General features: G+C 33.0%; 1 protein-coding gene, 1 long non-coding RNA gene and 1 other non-coding gene across 3 annotated transcripts; 2 read left to right on the forward strand and 1 right to left on the reverse strand.

The window, feature by feature from the left end:
• Window positions 1-392: 392 nt before the first annotated feature.
• Window positions 393-499, forward strand: LOC121215004 (small nucleolar RNA R71). The gene has a single exon (XR_005910739.1). It is a non-coding gene; the product is annotated as a small nucleolar RNA R71 (small nucleolar RNA).
• Window positions 500-13963: 13464 nt separating this feature from the next.
• On the forward strand, window positions 13964-16607 carry LOC121214639 (uncharacterized). The gene is made up of 2 exons (XR_005910221.1): window positions 13964-14329; window positions 16168-16607. It is a non-coding gene; the product is annotated as an uncharacterized lncRNA (long non-coding RNA).
• Window positions 16608-18071: 1464 nt separating this feature from the next.
• On the reverse strand, window positions 18072-20435 carry LOC107910249 (dnaJ homolog subfamily B member 6-A). The gene is made up of 5 exons (XM_016838040.2): window positions 20088-20435; window positions 19913-19990; window positions 19730-19808; window positions 18623-18696; window positions 18072-18532 (listed from the first exon to the last, which is right to left on the reverse strand). Exons 1-5 carry the CDS (start codon window positions 20184-20186, stop codon window positions 18461-18463), a joined length of 402 nt encoding a protein of 133 aa, XP_016693529.1. The 5' UTR covers window positions 20187-20435; the 3' UTR covers window positions 18072-18460.
• Between the last annotated feature and the right edge of the window lie 7096 nt (window positions 20436-27531).

Here is a 27531-nt window from a genome sequence, read left to right on the forward strand (position 1 = left end):
CATAGTACACTGACTCGGGATTTGATGGACAATTCTCAAAAGATTGACCTTCCCCACAGTACACACAAGAAACTATTTCAAACGGACTTGGCGGCTGAGCTGCAAAATTATTAGTACTATTAGCGGTTAACTGTTTTAACATAGAGGAAATAGACAATACCTGAGCTGATAACGAAGTGAGAGAGTCAAATTCATGAACTCCGGCTACACGTCTTCCTAAAGTTGTTCGATTTGTTGGCCATTGATAGTTATTACTCGCAATCCTCTCGATGATCTCACAAGCCTCATTATAAGACTTAGACAAAATTGTACCATTCGTAGAAGCATCTACCATCAATCTTGTATGTGCATTGAGGCCATTATAGAATGTCTCCAACTGAATACAGTGAGGAATCCCTTGATGAGGACACTTACGAAGTAACTCCTTGAATCGCTCCCAAGTCTCATACAAAGACTCATCATCTAATTGTTGGAAAGTTGTGATCTCGTTCCTCAACTTAGTTTTTTCCTGGGTGGGAAATACTTAAACAAAAATCTCTACGCTAATTCTTACCATGTAGATATGGAACTTGGTGGCAATGAATTGAGCCATGCTCGTGCTTGATCTCACAACGGTACAGAAACAACTTCAACCTCAGTGCGTTTTCAGTGACACTGGCTATCTTGAATGAATCACTCACCTCCATATATAATCGAAGGTAGAGATGTGGATCTTCCGTGGGCATACCACTAAGTTGGCCCACCATTTGTAGCATTTGAAACATCACTAGTTTCAATTCAAATTGGGTTGCCTCAATATCTGGCCTTTTAATTCCTAGGTTTAACTTACTAAAAAGCAGCACAGCATATTGTCTGATGCATCGATCCCTATCATCGACAATTAGGATAGGATTTCGAACATGATCGACTTCATTACCTTGGTCTTGATTCTAATTCCCAAGGTCCATCTCGACTTGTCTTTAAACTGTTCGTTCACGTCTTTTTTATCTGAAAGTTTGCTCAATTTCAGGGTCTACAGACAGTAAATCGATTATTCGATCTATGCTCACAAACACCTGAAAAGAAAATCACAAAAATTAAAAAAATAAGTTAGTAATGTTAAAAATAAATCAAATTGAAAGTAAATAATTTCACGAAAAAAATGACTATGGCAATAATTGACAATCCCCGGCAATGGCGCCAACAACTTGTAACGCTTAGGTTTGTACAAGTGTACACAGTCGTTATCAAGTAATAAGTATCAAGTTATCGTCTCTAAAGGGATTGTATTTGTGCTAAGTCACTTAATTTGTAAAATTATATTAACAATTTGGTAAATAAAAACACAATATAGTTGAGAAGTGGTGATTAAAATATATTAAACGAAGTGTAATGATCCCTAATGCAAATTATCCTAAGTATGCAAACTATATGAATGAAATCGATTTTAGTAAAATTAAACACAATTTTGCAACAATTATAACATAAATAAACTAGGACAATTACTTTAATTAAACTCAATTTATTATCAACATGCTTAATAACATTCGGAAAAACATTCCATGCCAACTCGATCTTTCATGAGTTTGGAAACCACATTAGGTTCTTTCAGAATCCTTTAATTAGTAAATATGCATTTTAATCCTCCTTATTTACTAAGGGTTTCTTAGTATTCGTGTGAAGTAATAGGGACGTGTCAAGTTTGAAACAATTTAATCACACAAATATAAAAACTATGCAGATAACAGAGCTTGGTTAGAGTTGTTATGCAACCTACAATTTAAACGAGTCAGGATCTAAATTGAGCATGCACATTTCAATTATGTGTCCATTAGCCGTCATCTGGTCAGGATCGCTCGCTAATTCAGGTGCATTCCAATCACGTATGAATGAAATACAGACTTGATTTTAATTGAAAACATGATCGATTTTGAGGCACAAACATTATAAGCATGAATCAAATAAGTATTATTTAATCAAAGCAATCATCTAGCTTAAATTAAATTAAGCTAACATTGTTGTAAAAAAGAACAAAGAACACATAGCAAACATCTTTAGATTAAATTAAAGAAAAGAAAGATTAAACCCAATTCAGAGTGGCTGTCACCCAAGACTCTGGCTGACGAGGCTGATGGTTCTCCAAGGTGGCCAACCAAGGGTTCTTTAAGAGGCTAATTTTTCTAAAAATCCTTATGCAAGGATGATGATAGGCGTGAGGGGGAAAGATAGCTAAGAGAGTTGAGAGAGGAGAGAATGATGAATGAGTGAGGGAAGATTGAAAAAGTGAGAAATGAGCTCTTATTTATAGGTGAGGCAAGGGAGCTTAATTTGCTAAAAATTGGAGTGTCCATCTTTTGAAACTTCTTCCAAGCTTGATTCTTGGTCAATTTGAGTGCCACCACAACTCAGGACTAAGACTCAGTCACCAGCAAATCTTTAGGAAAATCTCTAATTTCTTTAACTCTCCAAGGACCTTGTGTAATTAAACCAAAAATTGATTTATGATCAGCCATGTGCATCCGAAAATTAGGTTGACTTGGTCCCCAATTTGAACTATTTTACAATTAGGAGAAAACTCTCAAAGTTGTCCAAAAATAGTAGATAACTTAGAGAGCCAAATAATATAATTTTAACCACTTCAATTAATTAATTTACTTAATTAATTAAAACCCAATTTATTAATGAAATATTTAAAATGAATTATTAAATATAACTTTATATTTTATTATTTAATTTAATCATGCATGGCCCACTTGATAGCTTAAAAATATAATATGCTCAAAATAATATAAAATAAGTCATTTTATGCATGAAAACTATATAATAAAGTATAAAATCACATTTTAATAATTTCCATGTCGTAATTTCATATTTTTTGCATATTTCATTAATTTCTTAAACAATTACTTGATTTTAACAACAAATTTAAGTAAAAAGGTGATGAATTTTATAGGAAAAATCATATATATTTTTCAGTTTACACATGCTAAAATCATGAAATTTTGTGGAAAGCCTCTATAATTAATGAATTTCATATCTAAAAATTTTGGGCACTAAATTTCAACCAAAAAATATTTTTCAAATTTTTTTCGACTTTTTCGGCTGAAAATATTTTTTTCACTATAATCTAGTTCCAAAAATATAGGATTAAAATTTTAGGTCAAAATAACATCGATTATCCTCTATGTCGAATTAAACAATGTAATTTTTTTCGAGCAAAAAATAGTTTTAAGGCACCGAAAAAAAAGCTCAACAAGAATACTGATAAAGCACGAGTTTAGGGATACTAAGAGGCCTGAAATCTAATACAAAATGGTATGAGGCAGCGTCCATACAATCCCAAAAGTCCCAAGATGATTTGAAGTTGTTTTGAAGGAGAAGACTCAATTCAACTCTGTATTTCTAAACTAAATCCTTGTATCTTAGGTAGCAAGCAATGTTAGTTTTTAAGCTTTGAAAGATGCTTTCTTGATACATAAGAACACAAAAACAACAAATATAATAATTAAAATAAAAGTAAATAGCAAGATCAATAAAAGAAAACGGAAACAAAGGTGGGAGATAAAATAAATAAACTGATGGAGATGAATAGAAGGATAAGTGTCCAATTGAACATTTCGAAAAAAGATTTCTCAAAAAACTCAATTAATGACTCTAATCGACACTCGAAGAGTGAATTCTTGGCAACCTAAAGTATGAAGAACTTCCCAACAATCTTGAATAAGATTTAGTAAAAAAAAATCTTTTGAAAGAGAACAAGAATTGAATTTTGCAAAATAAAATACTCTAAAAAATGCTTTTATTAATCAAAAAATAAAAAAAAAGCATCATACCTAAAGATATCTTTATATAGGCTAGCTAATTACGTCAAAATAAAACTCCTAAGTACAATGAACCTCTATATAAAAACAAGAAGTAGTTTTCTAGTTGATCTAAATTTTCTTGTTGACTAAGAAATATAAAACTTCTAAACAACTTAAAATAATTTAAAATATCCTAAAATTCGAAATAAATAAATAAAAATATATAAAATCTAATAAATACAATATTGGGCTCATATATAATCAGAATCGAACCTAAAATGATTTAAACACGAATCAAAACTCAAAATTAGTAATTCTTGAAAAAATCTCGTTTAGAATTTTTCCGCTCGCATAATTTTTACTAAAATAATCATAACTTGAGCTCTCAAACTAGAAATTATGTGATTCAAAGTGTATTTCGAAACTAAGAAATATTCCTTTCATTTACTAAAACACATTTCAACTTAGATATTCATGGATCCCACCCAAAAATGAATCTCAAAGTCGACTGATTGCCTAGGCTTCAATGAATTGAATTTAATGAATTTCACATCTATGCATGCATCGAATAGAATTATAAACTCCTTCAGTTCTATTCCTTATTCTTCTCTTCTTAGTCGTAAGATAGAAGAATTTAGTGTTCCTATCTCCCAATTTATTCCATTTAAGCGTTGATTTTTGGAGCAAGTGTAATTGTTCCTGTTGCTTAAGCAATTTAAGATTTGCTCTAATGTCTTTTCTTTCTTAAGAGATTAAGAGAGATCATATTAAACTTTTATTAGAGCATTTTCCAAATAAAGATTTCTCTTATGTAAATCGTCGAAGACATCTTAGTTCCATTTACGAAGAAAAGAGCCAGTATTTGTAATTCTACAGACCAAGCTATAAGAAGGGGAACCCTCAATTTGTGAAATCCATGTCTCTTGTATAATCTCTTAACACTGAAGGTGAAGAGTCCACATTACCTCAAAATGATAAGGTCTTCTTTGGAAAGGAAATCTTTTATTGGTAGACACAATCATTGGGCCATGATCCGAATGAGTGATCGGGAGATTAAGAACCGATAAATTCAAGAAATGGGAGAAGTAATTATCAGCAACAAAGGCCCAATCACGTCTTTCGCATACAGCCTCTTCCAGATTTCGATTGTTGGTATAAGTGTAGGAACCTTTTGCAAGAATTTTCGATAAATTACCAGAATTAAGACACTGAAAAAGGTCAAAAGCTCTTTTAAGATCATTTGAATGAAGGAAAATTTTCTCCTTGTACCAAATCACTTGGTTGAAGTCCCCTAGAACAATCCAATTGTCATTATCATTAATGTTATTAGAAAAATGAACAAGTTAATCCCAAACAAATTTCCTCTCATTGACTTTAAGGTGACCATAGATGCAGGTTAGCCATATCTTAAAGTTTTTATCCTCAATATAACAAAAAAGCATATTTTCATTCATTGAAATGACAGAACAATTAATGCTTTTACGCGAAAGGAAAAGGGTACCACCACTACATCCACTACAATCAGTACCCACAAGATGCTCAAAATTCCATCTTGACCTAAGTCTAAGATAGCAATTATGCTTAGCTTTGGTTTCTATAAGAAAGCAACAATCAACGTTGAATCTATCAATTAGCCGAGAGCAGCGGAACATTGTTAGGGGATTTCCCATTCCCCTAACATTCCAGCTAAGGACCTTCATAGCTACTTGGGAGGCTGATCAAGGACAACCTGCCTGAACCTTTCGGCAGAGGCAATAACAGCAGTATCATTTTCAACGGTTACATCAAATTAAAAAACAATTAGGACAAACAACATTGATAAAAATAGCAAAAGAAACAACAATAGAAACAACAGTTGTAAAAGCAGTAGAGACAACCATAGAAAATTTAGAAACAGAAGAGACATTTAAAGCAGCAGTAGTTGAATCATCTTGAACAGAAAGAGGAGGTTCATTCGAGTTTGCAGCTAGATCAATATTTGGGGAAAATGGGGGAGATAGCCTTCTTTGTGGCGATGGGGGGCTAGTTGCAGTGGAGCTTTCCCCTGCAAATATTTTTTTCTTTTTTTGATAAACATATAGACTGGAATCATTGATGGACATAGCATCAAATCTTGCTTCAGCGTCACAGAGAACAATAGTGGGAAATGAGTTGGGTTCCGGACCTTCAAGGTTGGAAGTGTGTCTTCGTTTAGTATCCTCATGACCATAAAAGGCATCAGAAGAGTGTTCCTATAGGGGAATCAAATCTAGGTACTAAAAAGGCAAAATTACCACAGTTTGATTGGGGAAGATTGTGATAAACCGCCACTCTAGGAACTTCCTAAATCTAAAGTGATAGTGATGCAATCAATACTAACACATGTGATTGTAGATTAAGAAATTGTTTAAGGATGTTTAAGGATGGGATTAGATGAGTTTAAATGTACAGTGCATTTATTTATACTAAGTTTATTTACACTAAGTGTATAAACAACGGTGAAGATAAAGATTAAATATTGTAACATATTGTAACAAGAAATAAAAATAAATTAAATATAGTGTATCACATTTCATCTTCACCATTTATCCAAACTCACCCTGTTGTTGAAGCCCACAAAAACAAATAAACAGAGGGGAATTGCTAATTCATGCATCCTACTTATTTAATGAATCCATAGAAAAAAGTCTCTTAAAAATCTTCTACCCAAATTAGGCTCTTTGTGTTGCAGACCATTAGACTTTCCAAGCCCAAAATATTTGTAGCTTCATCTTCTTCAATTTGGGCCAAAGTAGTTAACTACCCAATAGATGCTCCTGCATCAATTCCTCTTCCGAACTATTACTAGTGGGGAACCACTAGAAAAAACAATTTGGCATATAGTTTTCAGGTCTAAGAACGTCTTTTGACTCTAGCCCAACCACCTGCACAGAATTCAATCTATCAAACATAGTGATGTCGTCTTAGTAGCCATGGTATCAATATTAGTAATTTCAAAGTGAACATTAGTAGATTGATTATCAACATAGATAACAAAGTCAAAAGAATTTCTACTAGAATTATCTCCATTGTGAATGACTGTCAGTTGAAGCGTTTAACTGAGCATCAATAACTGGGGCATTTCTTTTTCTTTCTCGCCTAGATCCCTCAGACTGGACTCAGCGTGATTGCCCTCATTTTCAAGGAGAAAACGAGCATTCGTGAACGTAAATTCAGTGTTAGAGAGTCCAATAAATCTGGGAATATTTCTCCTCGAATGAATAGAGGCCCCAGCTAAGGCCGCGGTTTGAAGATACACTTCTCTAGGCATGTAGAACATTGACAATTCAGCAAGGATCCTTTCAATCTGAATAAATTGTCTATCTGCCCACCATTGTTGGTTCCTTTCTCTGTATCAGGCAGCGGTAGCAGGAAATTGTGTATGGATCCTTTCTTCTAAATCATCTTTAGAAGGGATGACTTCATAATAGGGTATAGGGTGACTGAAAGGATTTGGTTGTGGGGAAGAGACAAGAGGGGGGTTAAAATGAGGAACAAATGCAAGAGAAAGGGGGGCCTGCATCGCTATCTTGGTTTTGAGTTTGCTCAGAATCAGTTGGGGGCTTCTTCATTAACAAGAACACTGTTAGATGGCGTGCGCTCATCACTATCATCCTCTTCCTCAACATCTATCGAAGGGTCAGTATCCTCATCATTCTCTTTGGGTTCCACTTATTCCTCTTCAACATTGTTGTTCTCATTAGGACGGTTAAGAGCATCATTTCCAGCCAAATCATTATTATTTGCAACATCATTACCATCATCATGAATATTAATAACATTATTAACACCAAAATGGAAATATCCTCTGGCAAAAGGATATGAAGAACTAATGCGAACAGAGACAGAAGGAATTAGCTCCACATAAGTGGAACGCTTAATACCTCTTGATCCCGAGGCTCGAATGGTACCTCTAAAATGAATCTGATGAACATCAAACTCTCTTTCATAGCCCAGGCTGTCTAATTTCCTCCATTTGTTCATTAATCATATCCTCTACTTCCTGACTATCATGGGGGCAGCTATTTCTGGTCTGGCCTATATTGCCGCATCTGATGCAGACCTTGCATATTCTTTCATAGCAGAAGTCAACCCATTACCTGACTTTGTCATCCCTTTGAACGGTATAGCCTGCAATCAAAGGAAGCAAGGGGTTAATGTTAACACGTACTTTAAGAAATTGGATGTTTAGAGGATTTCTACCATCGTCATCGATATGGATTACTCGCCCTACTATTTTTCCCAAGCGAGTTGCAACTATACCTGTTTATGTCCGCCGAAAAGTGAAAGGATTTGATTAAAAATACAAGTCTGAAAATGAGCTTGGACAAAAAATTAAGACTCATTTAGAAAGTAGGTCGAGGCTCAGGTAAGACTTTTTTTGCCCGAGTCCGGCCCGGACCGAATGTTCAAAAAAAACTTTTTTTTTACTATTTTGTTGTTAGTTTCTTGTTATTTTTTCACTATTTTGCTACCATTTCACTATTTATGTTGTTACTATTTTGTTGTTATTATTTGGATATAGTATAATTCTTGTTTTATTATTAATTTTGTTACTATTTTAGAGGTATTTGCTTGTTAAGTTGCACTTATATTAGTGTTATTTAAGGATACATATTTTTTTAATTTATTTTCAATTTTTAATTTATTTTGATATTTTTAGTATTTTTAATGTATTATACGTTTTTTAAAATAATATAAAAAATTTAATACGGGCAGGCCTGGCCCAAATTTTAGCATTTTTATCCGGGTCGAGTTTGGGCAAAATTTTAAGCCCTTTTTTCAAGTCGGGCCTAATAAACAAGCCTAAAATTTTGGTTGGGCCCAGCCTAGCCCATGAGCACCTTTAGTTGCAACAAAGGAATTAAGATATTCAATAGCAAGACCTAATATTTAGATCCACACATTTAGTGAGCTAAAGAGGTCCAACCTTGGGAAATAATTAGGGGCCCATCTAACAGTCATCGACAAGGCTCTATCAACTGCCTAGAGACCTTTCCTTTGATTGAGTTGAGGGTTAGATATAAGGTCAAATCGAAAATTTTAAAAATACCATCTCTAGAAGAAACAGTAACACGACCCTAAAGATTCCAAATCTTAAGTATTTGTAAAAGGCAAAGAGAGAAATTTTTATAGTCATGGATGTGACCAATTAAATAGTGACTCCAATTGGCTACACTAAGTTCAAGCTCTTAGCGATCAAAGGGGGCAATAGGCCCTCTTCTTATAGCAACATTGTTATGGGGATGTAACTCAACTTAAAGGGTGTATTGCACAGAGTTGCTTTCATCGGCAAAAGACTCCAATTCTGAACTTTCAAACCAACTGCAATCTCTTAAAAAGTTGTTGCACATCTTTGATAGAAGGGTGAAAAGGAACAATTTTAGAGGAAATGAGAGTTCAAATTGATTAAAGGAGAAGGGGAGAGATCGATGATTAGTTGGAAGAAAGGATCGACTAGTGTCAAATGTTCCATACAGATAAAATTTCTGGCGTTTTAAGGGACTGAAAGCCATGATGGAGGGAGGAGGGAGATTAAAGGGTAACCAATCAGTAATGGAGAGTTATAGGAAAAGGGGAAATAATGATGAAGATGAAAAAGGAGATGAAAGGGGAGGGGAGAAATCGAAGAGTCATATAAGGAGGCATTTAAGCAGAGAGAAATAAATGCATATGATGTTTAGAAAATTGAGACACGTAAAAGACGAGAGGTGAAGGAGGCAGATCTTTGGTGGAGGGCTTAGGGAAAGAACCCTAAGAGCAGAGCTCTTTTGGAAGGAACTCGACAAAAAGTTAGTTTTTTTCCATCTAAAGCAACTAAGTATTATTATTTAAAGGCCCGCAACGTATTTGTTTCTTCATTTGGCTCACCTTCAAGCAACGTTTGCTTACAAATGCTAAAAGGGTAAAACGAGGAGTTGGGAAAAACAACGCAGTGGTTTTTATAGACAATAATCTGAGAAGGTGTTGCATGTTCTCAAATATTGCCCTGTAGCTAGGAGCATTTGGGACAAGCTCATTCTAGAAGGAATGCTCCCTATGTCACACCCCAAAATTAGGCCTATGAGTTTTGAGGGTAAAATGGGAATTTTAGCTCTTATGTGTTCAGAATTTTGTAGCGTGGTAAATCAGAAATATCTTCATCTATGACTTTTAGGAAATTAAATCAATTTTTCCAAATGAGTTTCAAAATACCTTTAATTTTGAATGAGGACTTTTTTGTAAAAGGGTTCAAAATAGGAGTAGTTATAAAGCAATTATACCAAAGTTTTTAAAATACCCTATTTTCCCCTTCCATCTATATTAAACTCACGATACTTTTTCTCCATATTTTTGTTATTGTCATCCTTTACTTTCCCAAACCTCAATCACTCAATTTTATTTTACAAACTTCATTCCTTTAATATCTATTATTACCCAATCAATAAACCTCCACAGAACTTCAAGAAAAACACACAAAAAAAATTATTGATTTTGTCATCTCTCAAGCTTGTGGGTTTTTCTTATTTTCAACCAAATGTCTTTTTTTCTCCCATCGAAGGTAACAAATTATTTTCCTATTAGTTTTTTATGTTATCTAGTCTTTTAAATAAAGTTTTTACCCATTAAATCGAATGTTTTGAATAAAAGTCAAATATTGGGAGGATTTTGAGAATTTGAATAAAAACAAGGTTTCAAATTCCATTAGTTTTGATGTGATTAGAAGGTTTCTAAACATTTTTTAAAGTTTTGTTAAAAATTGGAATCGATTATAGGCAAAGGGAATGAGTAAATATTAAAATATTTGAGTTTCAAGTTTGCTAGTCAAATTTCAGTTTCATGAAGAATATAACTTAGGCTTGCGTTTTTGGTAGGCATATGTGAGTCTTTGGCTGAATGTTGATTGTGTTTATTGTGTGATTTATTTTGGTGAAGATACGGAAGTGTTGCAGCCTTCAGCGAGCAAGGTGAAAGGTAAGGAAAAGCTAGTTTATGCTTTCGGCAATCAGGCAAAAGCGTGATCAGTGAGTGTTTGGAATCGTTGCTAGTAGACACAATTCATAGTGTTAATTAGGAGTTTTAGAATAGCCTAAACCCCTATCCTAAATTCCGAGTGTAAGCTTTCTATTTCCCTTATTTTATTTTGGCAATTTATGTGATTATGTGAATAATTGTGGATTGATTATTATGATGCGATAGTGTAATATGAGACATGTGTGATGACTATTGGAAATTGTGTTGTATTATGGGCATGATGTGCATGCCAAATGACAGTGATAATGATATGCTAATAATACAAATATGCAACGAAGGTGAGCGAAATTTCAGTAAGTACATAAGTGTTGAATTATGGAATGTGATATTATTGTGACAGATAATATGTGAGAATACTTGTTTGTGATATATGATGTATTGATTTTAATGCACACATATGTGGTTGGATATGTGATGGTTCAATGAGAATTATTGTGGCACTTAAAGTTCAGTTAAATGTGAATTCGATAAGCATGCATTGTGTACAAGTTTGTGATGTAAATTGATGAACATGAATAGATATTATGTGCATTAAATCATTAATTAAAATTGTGTAATTTTGGATATTTTGGTTTTTTGATCTCTTCAAACTATTGGATATAGTTGGCATGCCATAAGATTGTGAGTCTCACTCTTGTGTTTTGTGATTTAGGAATTGAGGCCCTGGGACAGTTTGGAGAGATAAGGGAATGTATGTTGGTGTGTTGAAGAGTGTTAGCTAAATGCTACACTTTTGAGATATTTTCAACTCTACAAGTCATTTGGTATGTTAGAGATCTATGTATCCGATGTGTGGTGGTACAGCCCACTTTTATGTTTCATAGCCTCAAGTGTCAAATTATCATAATGTGATTTATATATGGAAATGTTGTGTGTAAATGCATGTGAATATATAAGCTAGACTTGTGAGTTATTAAAGCATGAATATGTTGTTTTGTCTCGATGAATTATCATTAAATAAATTATATATATAAGAGTTGAGTGTAATTGCATGTGAGAGTATATGTTAGTTTTATGATTTAATGAAGCGTGAATATATTATTGTGACTTGGTTAGAATATGATTGTGAATGTGTTATAGCATGCTCTTGTTTAACCTTTGGTATTGTGTATGCTTTGTGGTTACTTCGACATTCACTGAGCTTGTTTAAGCTCACCCACTCTCTCTAACCATTGCAGATATTTAGCGTTTACGGTATGAGTAATGCGGGGATACCAAAGAAGTGATCCAAGTTAGGCTTTAGTTTTTGTGTAGGTGATATTATTATTCTTTGAACTGTGGGAATAAGGCAATGTGGTAGACTTTTAGCTAACTATTTCCATAATGTTTTGGATGTTTACATGAATTTATTGCTCTTAGGATTTATGAATAGCTTAGTATATTTATTGCCTGCTCGGACATAATTACGATGATTTAAACTGTCATTATAGTTGATTTGGCGATTATTTGATGTGGTATTAGTTACATGTTGAATAGTGTATGTTTAGAATGGATTATATGCCTTACTATGCTATATTTTTGTTGTTTGGAACAGAGGTATTGATATACAGATTTTAAAAATGATACCTCCATGATACTTTGATATGTAGGGAGTTAGTAACGTAAGTTGGTATCGATATCATATCACGAGTATCGATACTTGAGGTAAAATAATTGATACTTTATGAAGATACTAATAATTTCTGAGATTTTAATTTTTAGGCGAGAAACAAAATGTTGTTTTAGTATTGATTTTTCAAGCAGTATCGATACCATTTAAGAGAAATATCGATACCTTTGATTCAATATCCATACCTACGTGAATAATTTAGAATTTCTATCCATACCTACGTGAATAATTTAGAATTTCTATCTAGTAGTCTAAAAGCATGTTTAACTTTTGTTTTAAAGTTCGTTTGATGAATGTTTAGCATGTTTTAATGATGATTGGAATATGTATGACTTATAACTATTACGAAAGCTAAAATGGAATATGTTTACTTAATAATGAGACTATTTTTATTACATGTGATGTGTGACGATGGTGTGACATTCTGATATTTGAGCTCGGTGATCGAGCCGAGTATAGGGTATTACACCCTAGATTCTACATTGGATCCTTCCTTAATTGGATGACAGAAAACCTTCAGAAACATCAGGCTCATTTTTTGGGTGGGGTGGATTGGTCGTGCCTTTTTGGGATCATTTCTTTGCGCATTTGGAGGAATCGCAACTTGTTTACTTTCCAAGGTATTTCTTGTAGTATTGATGAAGTCCTTAAGGTCTCCCATAGTTGGGCAAAACAATATACTTCAATTTCAAAGGAGATACAAAGTTCTTTCACTAGCCCTTCTATAGCTAACAGTTAGGTGTGCTTGAGCACGGATGGTTTGGTTAGGAATGAAGAATGTTTTTGCTGCAATTGGAAGATTAGTGCGGGATCATAATGCTGGGTGGATCATTAGATTTTGCAGATACTTGGGAAATTGCACAGTGATAGAGGCTAAGCTTCAAGGCATTTTGGATGGGCTGAAGCTTATTTTATAAAGGAGATTCAAAAGGGTCTCAATTCAAATGGACAACCTTGAGACAGCTAATGCCATTCAGGATGGTTCTTCTGAAAGCCCTAATTCTGCTCTAGTCAGAAGAATTCATCAACTCCTAAAAATGGTAAAGCAATGAAATATTCAACATATTCCCCAAGAAAACACAACTGCAGATAGTCTTATCAAGATAGTTTGTGACAGAAGACCAGATTTAAGATTGTTTGAGGATCCCCTTAGAAGATCTAGTTTAATTGATTTTGTATTCTTTATCTAAAGCAAAAAGTATTGTTGTATAAAAGTATTTGACTTTTGATAAACTCTATATTGAAAAGTCACACTAATTCAATAACAATTGTAAATATAAAAACCCTTCAACTAATTTCGCTATACATTTCACATAAATATGTTTTAAATCCACATTTGAAATTTAATAAAAAGAATAAGCTCATTAAAATATTAATATTTTTTATTTTAAAAACCACACAAATAAATTTAACAAAAAAAAATTAATGGCAATAACAACTAAATCTAAATTTTAAATTTTAAAATAAAAAAATTAAATTCTTAAAAATAAAAGTAGAAAACTAAATTTCAAATTTATAAACCTAATTCTACTTGGTCAAAGTAACGCTGGTCCTTGGGTTCTGTCGCACCAATCTCTTCCTTTTGCTAGTTTAAGGGCCCGTTCTTCCGCACGTTTTAGAAGGACTTTTTCAATAAAAAGTCCTTTTCTCTTAAAAGAAATGAAGAACGGCCTCCTTTCATGTAAAAATTTCACCATCAGAAAAGTCCTTTTCTCCAGATGAAGAAGCTAAAAATTTCTCTTTTTCTTCAGCTTGAAGTGCTTTTGGCTGATAATTGACCAAATTAACCTGTCTTCTCCCCCCAAACGTTCTTTCCCCTCTGTTGGTTCTTTGGAGCTGTATACCCTTTTTTTTTTCACATTTTCGCTTTCAAAGCTCTTTCCTGTTCTTTGTTCCTCTTCCGCAGGTGAGAATTTCTTTTCTTCTTCTTCTCTTTAATTATTCATTATGCTTTGTTTTTAGTTGCTTTTTAGTTCCTCTTCCGCGGTAAGTAAAAAAAATAGCTTTGAAAGAGGAAATTTCTGGCTTTTGTGCCTCTTTTGCTTTACTACTTTGCTCTGCTTTGTGCCTCTGCTGCTTTGCTCTTCTTTGCTTTATTGCTTTACTGCTTTGCTCTACTGGTTTGCCAAGGAAGCCATCCAAGCTTACTTTGATATGTGTAGAGCAAATTTAAGACCCGATAAAATGACTTTGGTCGTCATCCTTTCAGCTTGTTCTAGGTTAGGAGACTTGAGCTTAGGCACCCGAATTCATGAAAATATATGTGATATTCATGATATTTATTCGGATGTTTTTGCTGGCAATGCATTGGTCGATATGTATATGAAATGTGGCGATGCGGACTCTGCTCGCAAGTTGTTTGATAAAATGCCTGTTAAAAATGTGGTTTCTTGGAATTCCATGATATCTGGCCTAGTTCAACAAGGACAATTCAAGGAAGCATTGCATGTTTTTATGACATGCAAAGGATAAGTCTTAGGCCTGACGGTGTTACTCTAGTTGCCGTTTTGAATGCTTGTAGTAATCTTGGGAAGCTGGAGTTAGGAAAGTGGGTTCATGCATATATTGATAAAAATCAAATCAAGGCAGATGGGTTTGTAGGAAATGCGTTAGTGGATATGTATGCTAAGTGTGGAAGCGCAGAACAAGCTTTTGGTGTGTTTCAAGGAATGGAATGCAAAGATGTATTTTCCTATACTGCCATGATTATGGGATTCGCAATGAATGGAGAAGCCGAGAGAGCATTGGATATCTTTGCAGAGATGCCGATGGTGGGCAGCAAACCAGATGAAGTGACATTTGTTGATGTTCTTTCTGCATGTAGTCATGCAGGAATGGTAGAGGAGGGTTGGAGGCACTTTGAAGACATGTCAAAAGTTTAATCTGGAACCTCAAACAGAGCACTATGGTTGTATGGTTGATCTTTTAGGCCGTGCTGGACTAATAAGTGAGGCAGAAGTATTTATAGCAAATATGCCAATTGAACCTGATGCATTTGTTTGGGGAGCACTACTAGGAGCTTGTAGCATTCATGGAAAAGTTGAGCCTGGGGAAGCCATAATGAAAAAACTTGTAGCTGTCAACCCGTAAGAGATGGAGCATATATACTCATGTCGAACATCTATTCGTCTGCAAAAAAGTTTAAAATAATTAAAAATCAGTTAAGCATACTTGATCAAACTGTCCAAGAAATATTCTTGTTAATCTAGCTTATTTGTTTGTTCAATTGAATATGTTTCAAAGTAAATTTAGGAGCAAAAGCTCTTACTCTTCTTCTAAAGGAGAACTTTGGTTTATTCATTGCAAAAATGTCATCATTTTCATGCAGAAATATTAGAGCATTAGTAATGGTTTAATTTAAAGGCCTCTTCTTTTATTTTCTGAGATGTCAGCTCATGTTCTTCTTGTACCACTATGTTTTTCTTTATATTTTCATTACTATTTTGAACGAACCTAGTTTTAGAGATAATTGCAACAAAGAGGGAGCAAATTTCAGGTTTATAACAACTAGCTGGCTCAAAGATGCATTTAGTTTGTAAATCTTAAAGAAAGTATTTCCAACAAGCGAGGTTCATGGGAACTAAAAAAACTAGCTTGCTGTACTTAAACCTTCTATTCCCCCATTTACTTACCGTAGCCTCTAAAATTCTGTATAACATGATCAGATACTAGCACAACTGGTTTTCACTTGTTAATTTGAGTTTCTATCACTTTGTTTGGTTTTCTTTGCTTACGTATCCAAAGACAAGTGCTTGGGATATCATGTTGGGAATGAACTTCGGGGGTACTATATACAACATGATCTACATGTTTGGTTGACTACAAGGGAGTGGCTTTGAGGCAATCCATTTCTACAAGCAGCATCCAGAAGCAGCTTGGGGTATTTTCTTTTATTGCCTCTGCGGTGCTGTTGTCCAGAATTTCATGTTCTTGATTCGGCCCTTTGGCTTCAACTATATGATTTTCTTTTTCTTTTTTTGAAAAATGAGCAAACGTGTTGTATACATATTTATATTTGAAACTCAACCTCGGGTCAAGTAACATGTAATAATTATATCTCCTATCCTACATTTCCCATTCACATTCTTCTTAACATGTAACGATGATCGTTGTTGCTACAATGACGATTGTGTAACAAGAGATGCTATAGTTTTTAATTTAATAAATTCACTTTAAATTGTAAATGTTATTGTAAAATTTTTAGTATTTATATTTGGTATATAAATATTATCCCTTTTTAAAACTTTAATTCAAATATATGTAATATTTTAATTTGTTAGGTTTATGTTTTCTATGTTATGTTAATATATAATATGAGTTATATATTCAAATATATTTTAAAATAAAATAATACGAATGTATTAAAAGTATTAATTAAATAATACAATTGTATCAATAACTAATTACAAATATTTAATTTTTATATTTAAATATTTAAATAGAGTTTATATATTCTAATTAAATTTTATAAATAATTAATATTAATTACTTAGAAATATTTAAAATTAATATTATGTATTAAAATATTAACAATAAGTTATAATAAATTATTTTTTATATTTTTGCTAAAATATAATAATATTAACTAATTTGAACATTATTTAAATACATATTTGTTACTTTATAATATCATGTTTAAAATGGACATTTTATTCTTCAAAAGCACTTTTTAACAGCAATACCAAACACTTAAATTTTTCAAAAGTACTTCTCAAAAATACTTTTTAAAAACAATAAAGAACTAACCCTAAAATCTCTTCACGGTTGACGGTTATCTTCCACTGCCATTCCATCAACTAGCTTCCAAGACGGCCAACGACATTTATTTGGTTGTTGGCCAACGAATTTTTTTATTCCCGACCACAACATGGTCTTTCTAGTGATCCTCATTGCGTCAAGACAGCCTTCAATCGGTCTCCCTACCGCTCCCATCAGTTATGTGTGTTTAGGTTTCTTTCTTTATAATCGAGTCAAGATTGGACATTGGCTTATCTTTAGAACTTTTTTTATCTTTGTATCTAATTTATTTCATTACAAGCGTAATTGATTTACTTCATTACCTTGCCCTCGCGAAAAGCATCAAAATTAAACCTAATTCGTTCTATTTTCCTGGTTACTGTCTAGTACATAATTCTTAGCACCTAAATTTCTGAGTAGGATTTACCACTGGAAGATGCTATGATTGCAAAGGAGGCAGAGGGAAACATCCTGCGGTACTTGTTAGGGCAACTTACAAAGAGAAAATCCCACATCTTTCAGAAAAAAAAAAAAACCCATCAGAGAAGCAGCCGTGATTAAGTGGCAAGGAAAGGAATCACAGAACTAAACATCGAATTCTTCTGAGCAAAGACAAATCTAACATGTTGGGAATTCAAATCCTAGCAACACCTTTCTCACCAACCTGTAGCTTAAATTTTGAAAAAAAAAAAAGTAATGCAACAATAGTCCATCGACCATTTATATTTTAGATGATTTATCAACAGAAATGTTGTTATAAATGCAAGCTTTATCAATGCATTATTCAAGTTCCAGCTTCTAGAAGAGAGTATCCTCGTGCCGTGACTAGTTTAAGCTAGCAAGTTACTTCTCACATGAATTTACTCACTATGCTAATATCAGTGTTCACACTAACAAATTACCAAGTAAAATTGAAAAAGCACTGGTTATCCCATTAACTAGCTAGTAACAGTAGATTGGTTCCATAAATATTGCTCCTACAGTCATACCCTCATGAGCCTACAACCCTACAAGTTGAACCAAAAAGAAAAAGTCTACAACCCTACAAAATTAACAAGCTGCAAGCATGCAGTGAACAAATTGGTCATACCCTAATAAGCCGGACAAGCATAAGATGTTACAGATTATGTGAATTTCTCTACTTCACTATACACAACCAAGATATAACATAACCTTGTAATACATCCAAGCTTCTTCTCATCCTCAACTGTGCTGTTTTTGTGATATTCACAAATCTGGGTGTCTCAGTTTGAGCATTATGACAATGAACATAAGGAACCTCAGTTCCTCCAGCTTGAGTTTACCAAATTGATTGCCTAATCCCAAGACCATTACATGTTAAAATAAGGCCTTTGTAACGGTTCAGGTACTCCTGCAGCCAGTGAATTAAAACTTAAGATCTGAACCATCCAGAAGTATAAAAGTAGACATACCTAATTCAAAGTATGATGGAAGTTCTTACAATTATGTCATAGTCATACACATGCAACATCCCCTTCTTATCATACTCACTCCTTTTGACTGGATCAATGAGAACTGGTAAATGAAAGCCAAAACACCCAATGGTTAATTTCAAATTCATTTTCACATGCTTACCAATACCCTTTTGTAGTCTGTTTTTCAATCAAATGTTAGCAGTTCAACTATAGCTTCAAGTCGTCAACTATCATTGATCGTATAAACTCAGTTCACCTATTCATTCCATTAGACAAAACATGATCATAGTTTGCTAGCTACTATCTCGACCATGCATGAATTCAACTCCTCTCTTTAGGCCTCCAAAACCTTCATGTAAACACATAGCTACTAAGTCATGAAGAAATAGCAATGCACGACACCAATAGTGTGGCAACTTTAAACACCCATTATCATACCAAATAAGAACATACTTCCATAAATAACTGTTATAAATGGGATGACATTTTACCAGCAGATTTTCATAAGAGTACAATGTTGTGCATCCATGTTGAAATGCACAAAAATAAAGAAAAAGGATTACCTAAGACAGAAGACGAAGCATGAAAAAAGATTTGCAGCCAAGCCCAATAATAACTGCTTAATTTAAAATCCTTGCTCATGAATATGCAATGTACATACTAGACATATGAGCAAATTGTAAACTGAAAAGCAAAGATCAATCAAGAGCATATTAAAATTAACTAGATGTAACACCTTATAATTTGCAATTATCTTATAGCGACCCAAACTCCTCTTTGCTCTAATGCTAATGTTGCTTATCATCCTCATCTGTTTCTCTTTTGGGATAATTTTTTTTTTTAATTTACTTGAACTAGCAATATGATAACATATCAACAAATGAGAGGCAGATGTGGACAAAATCTTTCAAGCGAAAAATAATATGCAAACTGTGGAAGATATATAGCATAAATTAAATGGTTCCCTTACTCAAAAGATTCAACGAAAAATATAATATTGAAATTATGAAACTAATATAGAAATCCCATATAGAAGAATGAAGTACTACAAAAAAATAAAAGCCCAAAGAAAAAATTTACTCAAAAATGAAGCAAACACAAGTCGAAAGGAACCGAGAGGGAAAGATAGTTACCCTGGTAAGCCTCATTTATCTCTTGAAATCTTGAAGTGGCGCTATCCCCATCGTCCTTTTGCTTATCAGGATGCCATTTCTGCATAAACAACCTCATACTAATCAACTAAAAAAAAGGAAAATTATGAATACATATATCAATTCAACTTTTGAAGAAAAGAAAAAAAAAAGGAAAAACAGAACCAGTGCAAGACGGATATAATTGGAGCGAATAGCATCCTCCGTAGCATCGTAATCAACTTCCAATATCTTATAATAATCCTGCATTTACACAAGCAATTCGATAAATATATAAATTTCGAGAGTTTCTCCTTTTGTTTTCCTTTAAATTTTAAGCGAACGTTTGAATTGAGTTTACCTTGGGCTTGGAAATAAGAGAAAAAAAGTCGAAATTGAGGTTAGAATCTTGCTCCGGCTGTTGTGGTTCTTCAGGAAGATCGCCCCAGTCGACCCTCATCGTCGCCGTAAGGCCGCGGTATGAAAAAATAAACGGCGGTCGGCTGCGGCGGTGTATAGGATTGAGATACTACTACAATCTGTCTACGGAGGAAGGGAAGGGTCGTGGATTCTCGGCCTGCTTGCGAAAAGCGTAAAATGACAACATACAACCGTCCTGATTTTTTTTAGCTTCATTTTTTTCAGTTTTTTTAAAAACGGGACAATGTAGGAAGTTTCTAGATATTAAATAAAATCACAAGAATAATATAATATTTTTACATTGTACTTATGTTATATATATTTACTTCACTACCTAAATTTCGTAATTATATTTTGATTTTTGAATTTAAATTTTGTCAAAATTTAATGATATAATCAATACTTTTGATTATAATTGGATTGGTCAATCAACTCGATTGAATCAAGTTTATCAATGTACCAGTCCAAATAAAGAAATTGAATAGAGTGAATCATGAATTGCTTCAAACTAGTAAAATCTAAAGATGAAAAAAAAAACAATGATTGAGTATGTTAAACCGATTTAATTTTTTTAATTTTTTATAAATTTTTAATTATTTATTTAATTATTATTGGTCTAACAATTGAACTTATCAAACTGATTAAATTGAGAACCAATGGTCTGACCCATTCAACCATTAGTATAGTTACTAAAAATACTATATGTGGCATTCTAGGATCGAAATGAATTTTGTTGCCAAATTTAGGTACCAAAGTGAATCAAAGAAAAAATATAGTTACCAAAGCGTAAGGGTGAGCAAAACTCGATTTGATTAAAAAAAACAAATTTCAAGTTTGAGTTTCAAAATTGAGTCAAATTGAATTCTACAATTCGAATGACTCAAATAATCAAAATAAGCAAATTGGTGTAATTACCCTTTTGGTCCTTGTTAGTTTCAAGTTTGTTAGTCAAAATTTCAGTTTCATGAGGAATATAGCTTAGACTTGCGTTTTTGGTTGGTTTAAGTGAGTCTTTGGTTGAATATTGATTGTGTATACTGTATGATTATTATGTGTAAAGCGCTTGAAACGTTGGAACCTTCTTCGAGCAAGGAAAAAGGCAAGGAAAAGCTAATTTAAGCTTTCGGCTTTTCGACAGAAGCATAATCGGTGAGTGTTTGGAATCGCTGCTAGTAGACACGATTCATAGTGTTAATTGGGAACTTAGGAATAGCCTAAATCCTTAACCTAAGTTCCGAGTGTAAGCTTTCTATTTCCCTTGTTTTATTTTTGGTAAATCATGTTATTATGAGAATATTTATGGATTGATTATTATGATGTGATATTGTGATATGAGACATGTGTGATGACCATGGTGAATTTGTGTTGTGGGCATATTAAATATACTGAGCAATAGTGATGATGATGTGTTAGCAATATAAATATGCAGTGAAAGTGTGCAAAAATCAGTAAGTACGTATGTGTTGAATTATGGAATGTAATGCTAATGTAACAGGTTATGTATGTGATAAACTGATTTTAATGCACTCATATATGGTTGGATACGTGATGACTCAATGAGCATTATTGTGGCACTTTAAGTGCAATTAAATGTGAATTCGATAAGCATGCATTGTGTACAAGTTTTTTATGTGAATTGATGAATATGAACAGAGATGATATGCATTAAATTAGTAATTAAAATTGTGTAATTGTGGATATTTTAGCCTTGTGACCTTATGAGACCGTTGGATATGGTTGGCATGCCATAGGATTGTGAGTACTCACTTATATGTGTTTTTTGATTTGGGTATTGAGGCCTTGGGGCATGTTGGAGAGATAAGGGAATGTGAGCTAAGCTCCATTCAACAGGACATGTTTGGTGTGTTGGAGAGTGTTAGCTTTATGTTTCACTTTTGGGATATGTTCGACTTTATGAGTCATTTGGTGTGTTGGAGATCCGTGCATGTGATGTGTGGTGATAAAACCCACTTTTATGTTTCATAACCTCAAGTGCCAAATTATCTTAAAATGTATATATGTGTAATGTGATGTATGCCTAAAGGAGCATGTGGTTGCTATGCAAATTATCATTTAAATGTGATCTTATATGTTGTAATAATACGACGTGAGATGGTTGCAAAAACATGAGAATAATATGTCAAATGAGTCAATTTAAGTTTCATGAAAATGTTAGTATGTTCTTATAGTAAATTGTGTATGTAATTGTGGTTTGGATGGTTTCCATTTAACTTATGAATGCATGTGAATATATCCGCTAGACTTGTGGGTTATTAAAGCATGTATACGTTGTTTAGTCTTGATGAATTATTGTTAAATGAATTATATATAAGTGAGTTCAATGTAAGTGCATGTAGGAGTAGGAGTATATGTTAGTTTTATGATTTAATGAAACGTGAATATGATATTTTGACTTGATTAGAATATGGTTGTGAATGTGTTGTAGTATGCTCTTGTTTAACCTTTGATATTGTGTGTACATTATGGTTATTCTGAGCATTCACTGAGCTTGTTAAGCTCACCCACTCCTTCTTAAAACCCTTGCAGAGTAGTTAAATACCGGTGTGAGCAGTGTGGTTCCAATGGGTGATCCAAGTAAGTCCTTTTCTGTTATTTCGTAGGTGTTATTGTTATTTATTTTTGTTTTGGGAATAAGGCAATGTGGTAGACTTTTACTAATATTTTCCATGATGTTTTGGATGCTTCCATAGACTATTTGTTCCTAATTTTATGAGATTCGTTTAGTATTATGTTGATTATTGCTCAAACTTACTTTCGATTTTTGAGACTATTACTACGGCCGTTTTTATGTTTATTTGGTGATGATATGATAGCATGATAAATTGATACAAGTTGGAATGACTTATATGTTTAAAATTCTTGTATTTTTTTGGTCTGAAGCAGAGATATCGACATTTGTGTTGTAAAAATGATACCTCTGTGATTTTGAAATGTGCAGGAAGTCAGAATCGTAAATTGGTATCAATAGCCTATCACTAGTATCGATACTCGAGGTAATCTTATTGATACTTTTTCAATTATACATATATTTTCTTATGTTTTGATTTTAGACAAGAAACAAAATGCTAATTTGGTATCGATTTTTCATACAGTATCAATACTGTGCAAGGAAAATATCGATACCCATATTCTAATATCGATACCTATGTAATTGTCTTAGAAATTTTGTTAAGTGATCCTAATGCATGTTCAATTATTACTATAAGTTTATTTAAAGCATGTTTGACATGTTCTAATGATATGTTTGGCATGTTCTAACGATGATTGATATATGTTTGACTAAAAATTTATAAGATCTTTGATAAAGAGTATGATTTCTTAATAATGTGACAATTTACTATGAGTATGACATGAGATGGTGGTGTGGCATCCTAATATTCGAGCTTGGTGACTAGGCTGGGTATAGGGTGTTACACATCATCAACAATTGGTGCAAAATTCTAGACCGAACATGGCTGACCCAAATATAAACATCTCATCAACCACAGAGCAAAACCCTAGTGCCAACTACCAGACACCTCTAAGGAACACTGATCGTGACTAATCCCAACAAGTACTAGGCAAGCAACTTAAGAAACTCAATATATTAACTCAATCCTTACAGAAACATTACCAGTGCCCACCACTTTAGAAATATAACTAATTACCTCAAAATCATACTAGTGCCCCTCAACAGATCCAAAAATCCCAAAACAAGATCACAATAGCTTGCAAAAATGCAAGAAAAGATAAAGACACTTGAAAAACAGTTGTCTTCTTAGTAAAAAATGCATCAAGAGTAGAAAAAGTTTCTTTAAGAGTAGTTAGAAAGACAAAGGTAGATGGATTTGAGAAATGAAAGAAATAAAAAGATCATTGAAGAATTGAGAGCAACTAGGGATGCTTAAAGGTAAGATTGTAACACCCCTAACCTGTCTCTATTGCCATATTAGGGTTACGGAGCATTACCGTAAAATAAAAATATTTTAACATTTTAACATTCAATAATCTAAATCATATCATAAATCATTCATACACATGCCTATTGTCCCTAAAACGAGCCATCAAGGCCTTAAAAATAGCTTAGAAGAAATCAGGACTAATTGAAAAATTTTGAAAAGTTTAGGAAAAAGATGTAAAATTTGCAAAATAGGGGTCACACGGCCGTGTAACCTTTGAACTAGGGACACACGACTGTGTCCCATATTGTGCCCTCACCCATGTAACTCATTGAGTAGGGTCACACAACCGTGTCACATGCCCGTGTGCCAGACCGTGTGTTAGGCCGTGTAACTCACTGACATGCACCCTAGGGAAATCATCAGATGACACACGACCGTGTCGCTAGGCTGTGTGTTTCACACAGCTGAGTCACACGCTCGTGTCTCAGACCGTGTGGACCCAAAATTTACCTAAATCAAGCTATTACAATATCATTTCATGTATAAACATTCAACCTATTTCAGCACACATACAAGGTACCTAAGCATCATTCAAGCATGCTTATATATGCCATTTCAAGCAACCTAATCCACTTAACCAATATGCCATTTAAAGGCACTTCAATTTGTATACAAACTTCAAAACTTAAACTAAAGCAATTTAAACATTTCACATTTATCCAACCTAGTGCATTTTAACCATCACAATATCCCGATAGGTCACATACGCTATCACTTAAAGGTACCAAAATGACATAGTTTAACAAGCACTTCCAAGTCCATCAATCAAACATACTTTTTCAAACATAACATATCAAAAATACCAATTACATTACTTCCTATACATATTAATAAGGTTATTTCCATCCATAATAACCTAGTTCAAATATGAACTAAAACATGTCATAAGTAACCATTTTCATACCATCATCAATATGCCAAGAGAACCATATCAATAAGTACTTTAAAGTAACCAAAATCACATAATTTGGTAAGGCTTCAAGGTGTACCAAACCAACAGAGCTTTCCAAAGCTTATACATACCAAAACACAATTAACACATCCATCATAACACCATTACAAATAACCCTATACATGTCATTATAAACCTTAATCAAATTACTCAAAATCTGCCAAATTGTTCATTGGATAGTGTGATAGATCTCCGATGAACTTCCAATCGATTGCGCTTTTGATAATCTGTAAAGTAAAGGAAAAATAACTACATAAGCAATGAATGCTTAGTAAGCTTGTATAAACTTTAAGCATAATATAGCATTTCAATAATGAACTTTACAAAATTGTATAACCCTTTACCAATGCTATAAGATTAATAAAGCCTATATAACACCATCAAACTCACAAGTTAGCATACTTGTTCATGATACATAAGAAATCAACCATATATATATAAACATAACATTTAATTCATCATCGTTACCATAAGATCATGTTTCATTCCATTTGCTTACTTACCCTTTCCAATACCATGAGTTTAATATAAGCCTATTCAAGCATCATCAAGCTCACATGTTAGTAGATTCATTAACAATCATATAATCTCATTTATAACATAAATAGATTTCATAAGATACATTACATAAGCATCAACCTTTTCATATAGTTATGAACCTTTCCATTAAGTCACTTACCGTTCCATTTCATTTTCTTACACATTTCATTCCTTTTCTTACCCGTTTCATTTGCATGGTACAAAGCATAAGCATAAAAATCAACAATAAGCCTAAACAACATCATCAATCTACTAGTTAATACACTTGCACCTTTAATGTTCCATAATTTCACGCTTCAATACAATTACAGAATTACCTTTTTGTTCCCTTTTCTTGCCCCTTGAACCATCTAGAATTTCATCTGATACTCGGGAAAGCTCACACGAAGTGTGCTTAAACATATAACTATAACCTTTCCTTTACATAATTGCTCACATGAGTTGTGAAATGGGCTTGCTCACATGAGCTGTGGGTTGGAATGTAAGCTACACGATGCCGCTCACATGAGCTGTGTAGTATCTGCAACAACTGCAAGACCTTAGCCATCGATAGGACATTTAAGACCAGCACTCAGAACATAAAATCCCTAATGACATGTCATTTGTATCCTAAGAATTCCTAAAGTTCATCCGGGACTTGATATCCGTCAATTCATCATAATGTGGATACATACACACATATATATTGATTCATTTACATTAAAAAAACATAGTAAAAAATTAATTTAATTAACATTATAATCATTATAGTTCATACGAACTTACCTGACTAAATTGCAACAATGACTAAGTATAGGGGCTATTTGATAATTTTCTCTTTTCTTCGATTTTCCCACTCATTCTTGATCTAAAATAATAATTCCGTTCAATTCACTATTTCTAATAGAAATATCAACTCATTTTATGCAATTAAGTCCTTTTGAATTTTTTACAAAATTGCCCCCAAAGTTTACCCTTTTGCAATTTAGTCCCTAAACCCAAAACTTACAATTTCATCATTTCTAAATAAAATTAATACAAGTCAATTTTTATCTATTTTTATAACAGCCCATATTTATCATCTATTTTCAATATTTTCCTTTAATTTTACCATTTTCATAAATAAGTCCTTATACCTTAAAATCATCAAAAATTTCTTAATAAAATATGTCTATTTAACAACAAAGCTTAACAATCTATAATAAACTTCCACAAACACTTCAAATTCATTCATGGTAAAATTATAAACATTTAAAAACTTTACAAATTGACCCCTGAGCTAGCTAGATTAAGCTACAACGATCTCAAAAACATAAAATTACTAAAAACAGGTTTAGATTTCATGCCATGCAAAAGGCCGAATGTTAAGCTATATTTGAAGCTTTCAAATTCTCCTTCCATGGTGGCTTATTCGATGGGAGAGAAGAATGAAAAAGATGGTAAGTTTTCTTTTCTTGTTTTATGTTTAATTTAATTTTAATATTATTTTAATTATAAACTTTTAATTTAAACAACTAAAACCACTTATTCACCGTCCATCATAATTGAACATGGCATAATTGCCATTTAAATCCCTTCAATAATTCTATTTGACTTTAGCTAATAAAATTTAACTTTTGAAGCTTTTACAATTTAGTCCTTTTTAATTAATTAACTATCTAAACATTAAGTTTTCTAAACCAAACTTTAATACAACTTTAATAGCACTCCGTAAATATTTAATAAAATATTTACGGCTCAGTTTATAGAAATGAGGCCCCGATACCTCATTTTCTAAAACCATTTGACTTTAGGGTTATACCACTTAAACCTAATTATTCATTCAAATAACATAAATTGCCAATTAAAAATTTATTTTAATACGATGTTTGACTTGTAAATATTAAATAATAATATTTACAAACTTACTCGTCGAATTTGTGTCCTCGAAATCACTATTTCCAACACCACTG

The sequence above is a fragment of the Gossypium hirsutum genome, chromosome D02, assembly GCF_007990345.1.
Source record: "Gossypium hirsutum isolate 1008001.06 chromosome D02, Gossypium_hirsutum_v2.1, whole genome shotgun sequence".
In the NCBI taxonomy this organism is placed as follows: Eukaryota; Viridiplantae; Streptophyta; class Magnoliopsida; order Malvales; family Malvaceae; genus Gossypium; species Gossypium hirsutum.

Excerpts from the sequence above, each read along its gene's own strand:
- LOC107910249 (XM_016838040.2), bottom strand. The coding sequence starts at position 20,186 with ATGAGGGTCGACTGGGGCGATCTTCCTGAAGAACCACAACAGCCGGAG. Across the intron at positions 19,991-20,087 it reads CTCTTATTTCCAAGCCCAAG|GATTATTATAAGATATTGGA; the intron begins GTAAACTCAATT and ends GTGTAAATGCAG. Across the intron at positions 19,809-19,912 it reads ATTATATCCGTCTTGCACTG|AAATGGCATCCTGATAAGCA; the intron begins GTTCTGTTTTTC and ends TTGTTTATGCAG.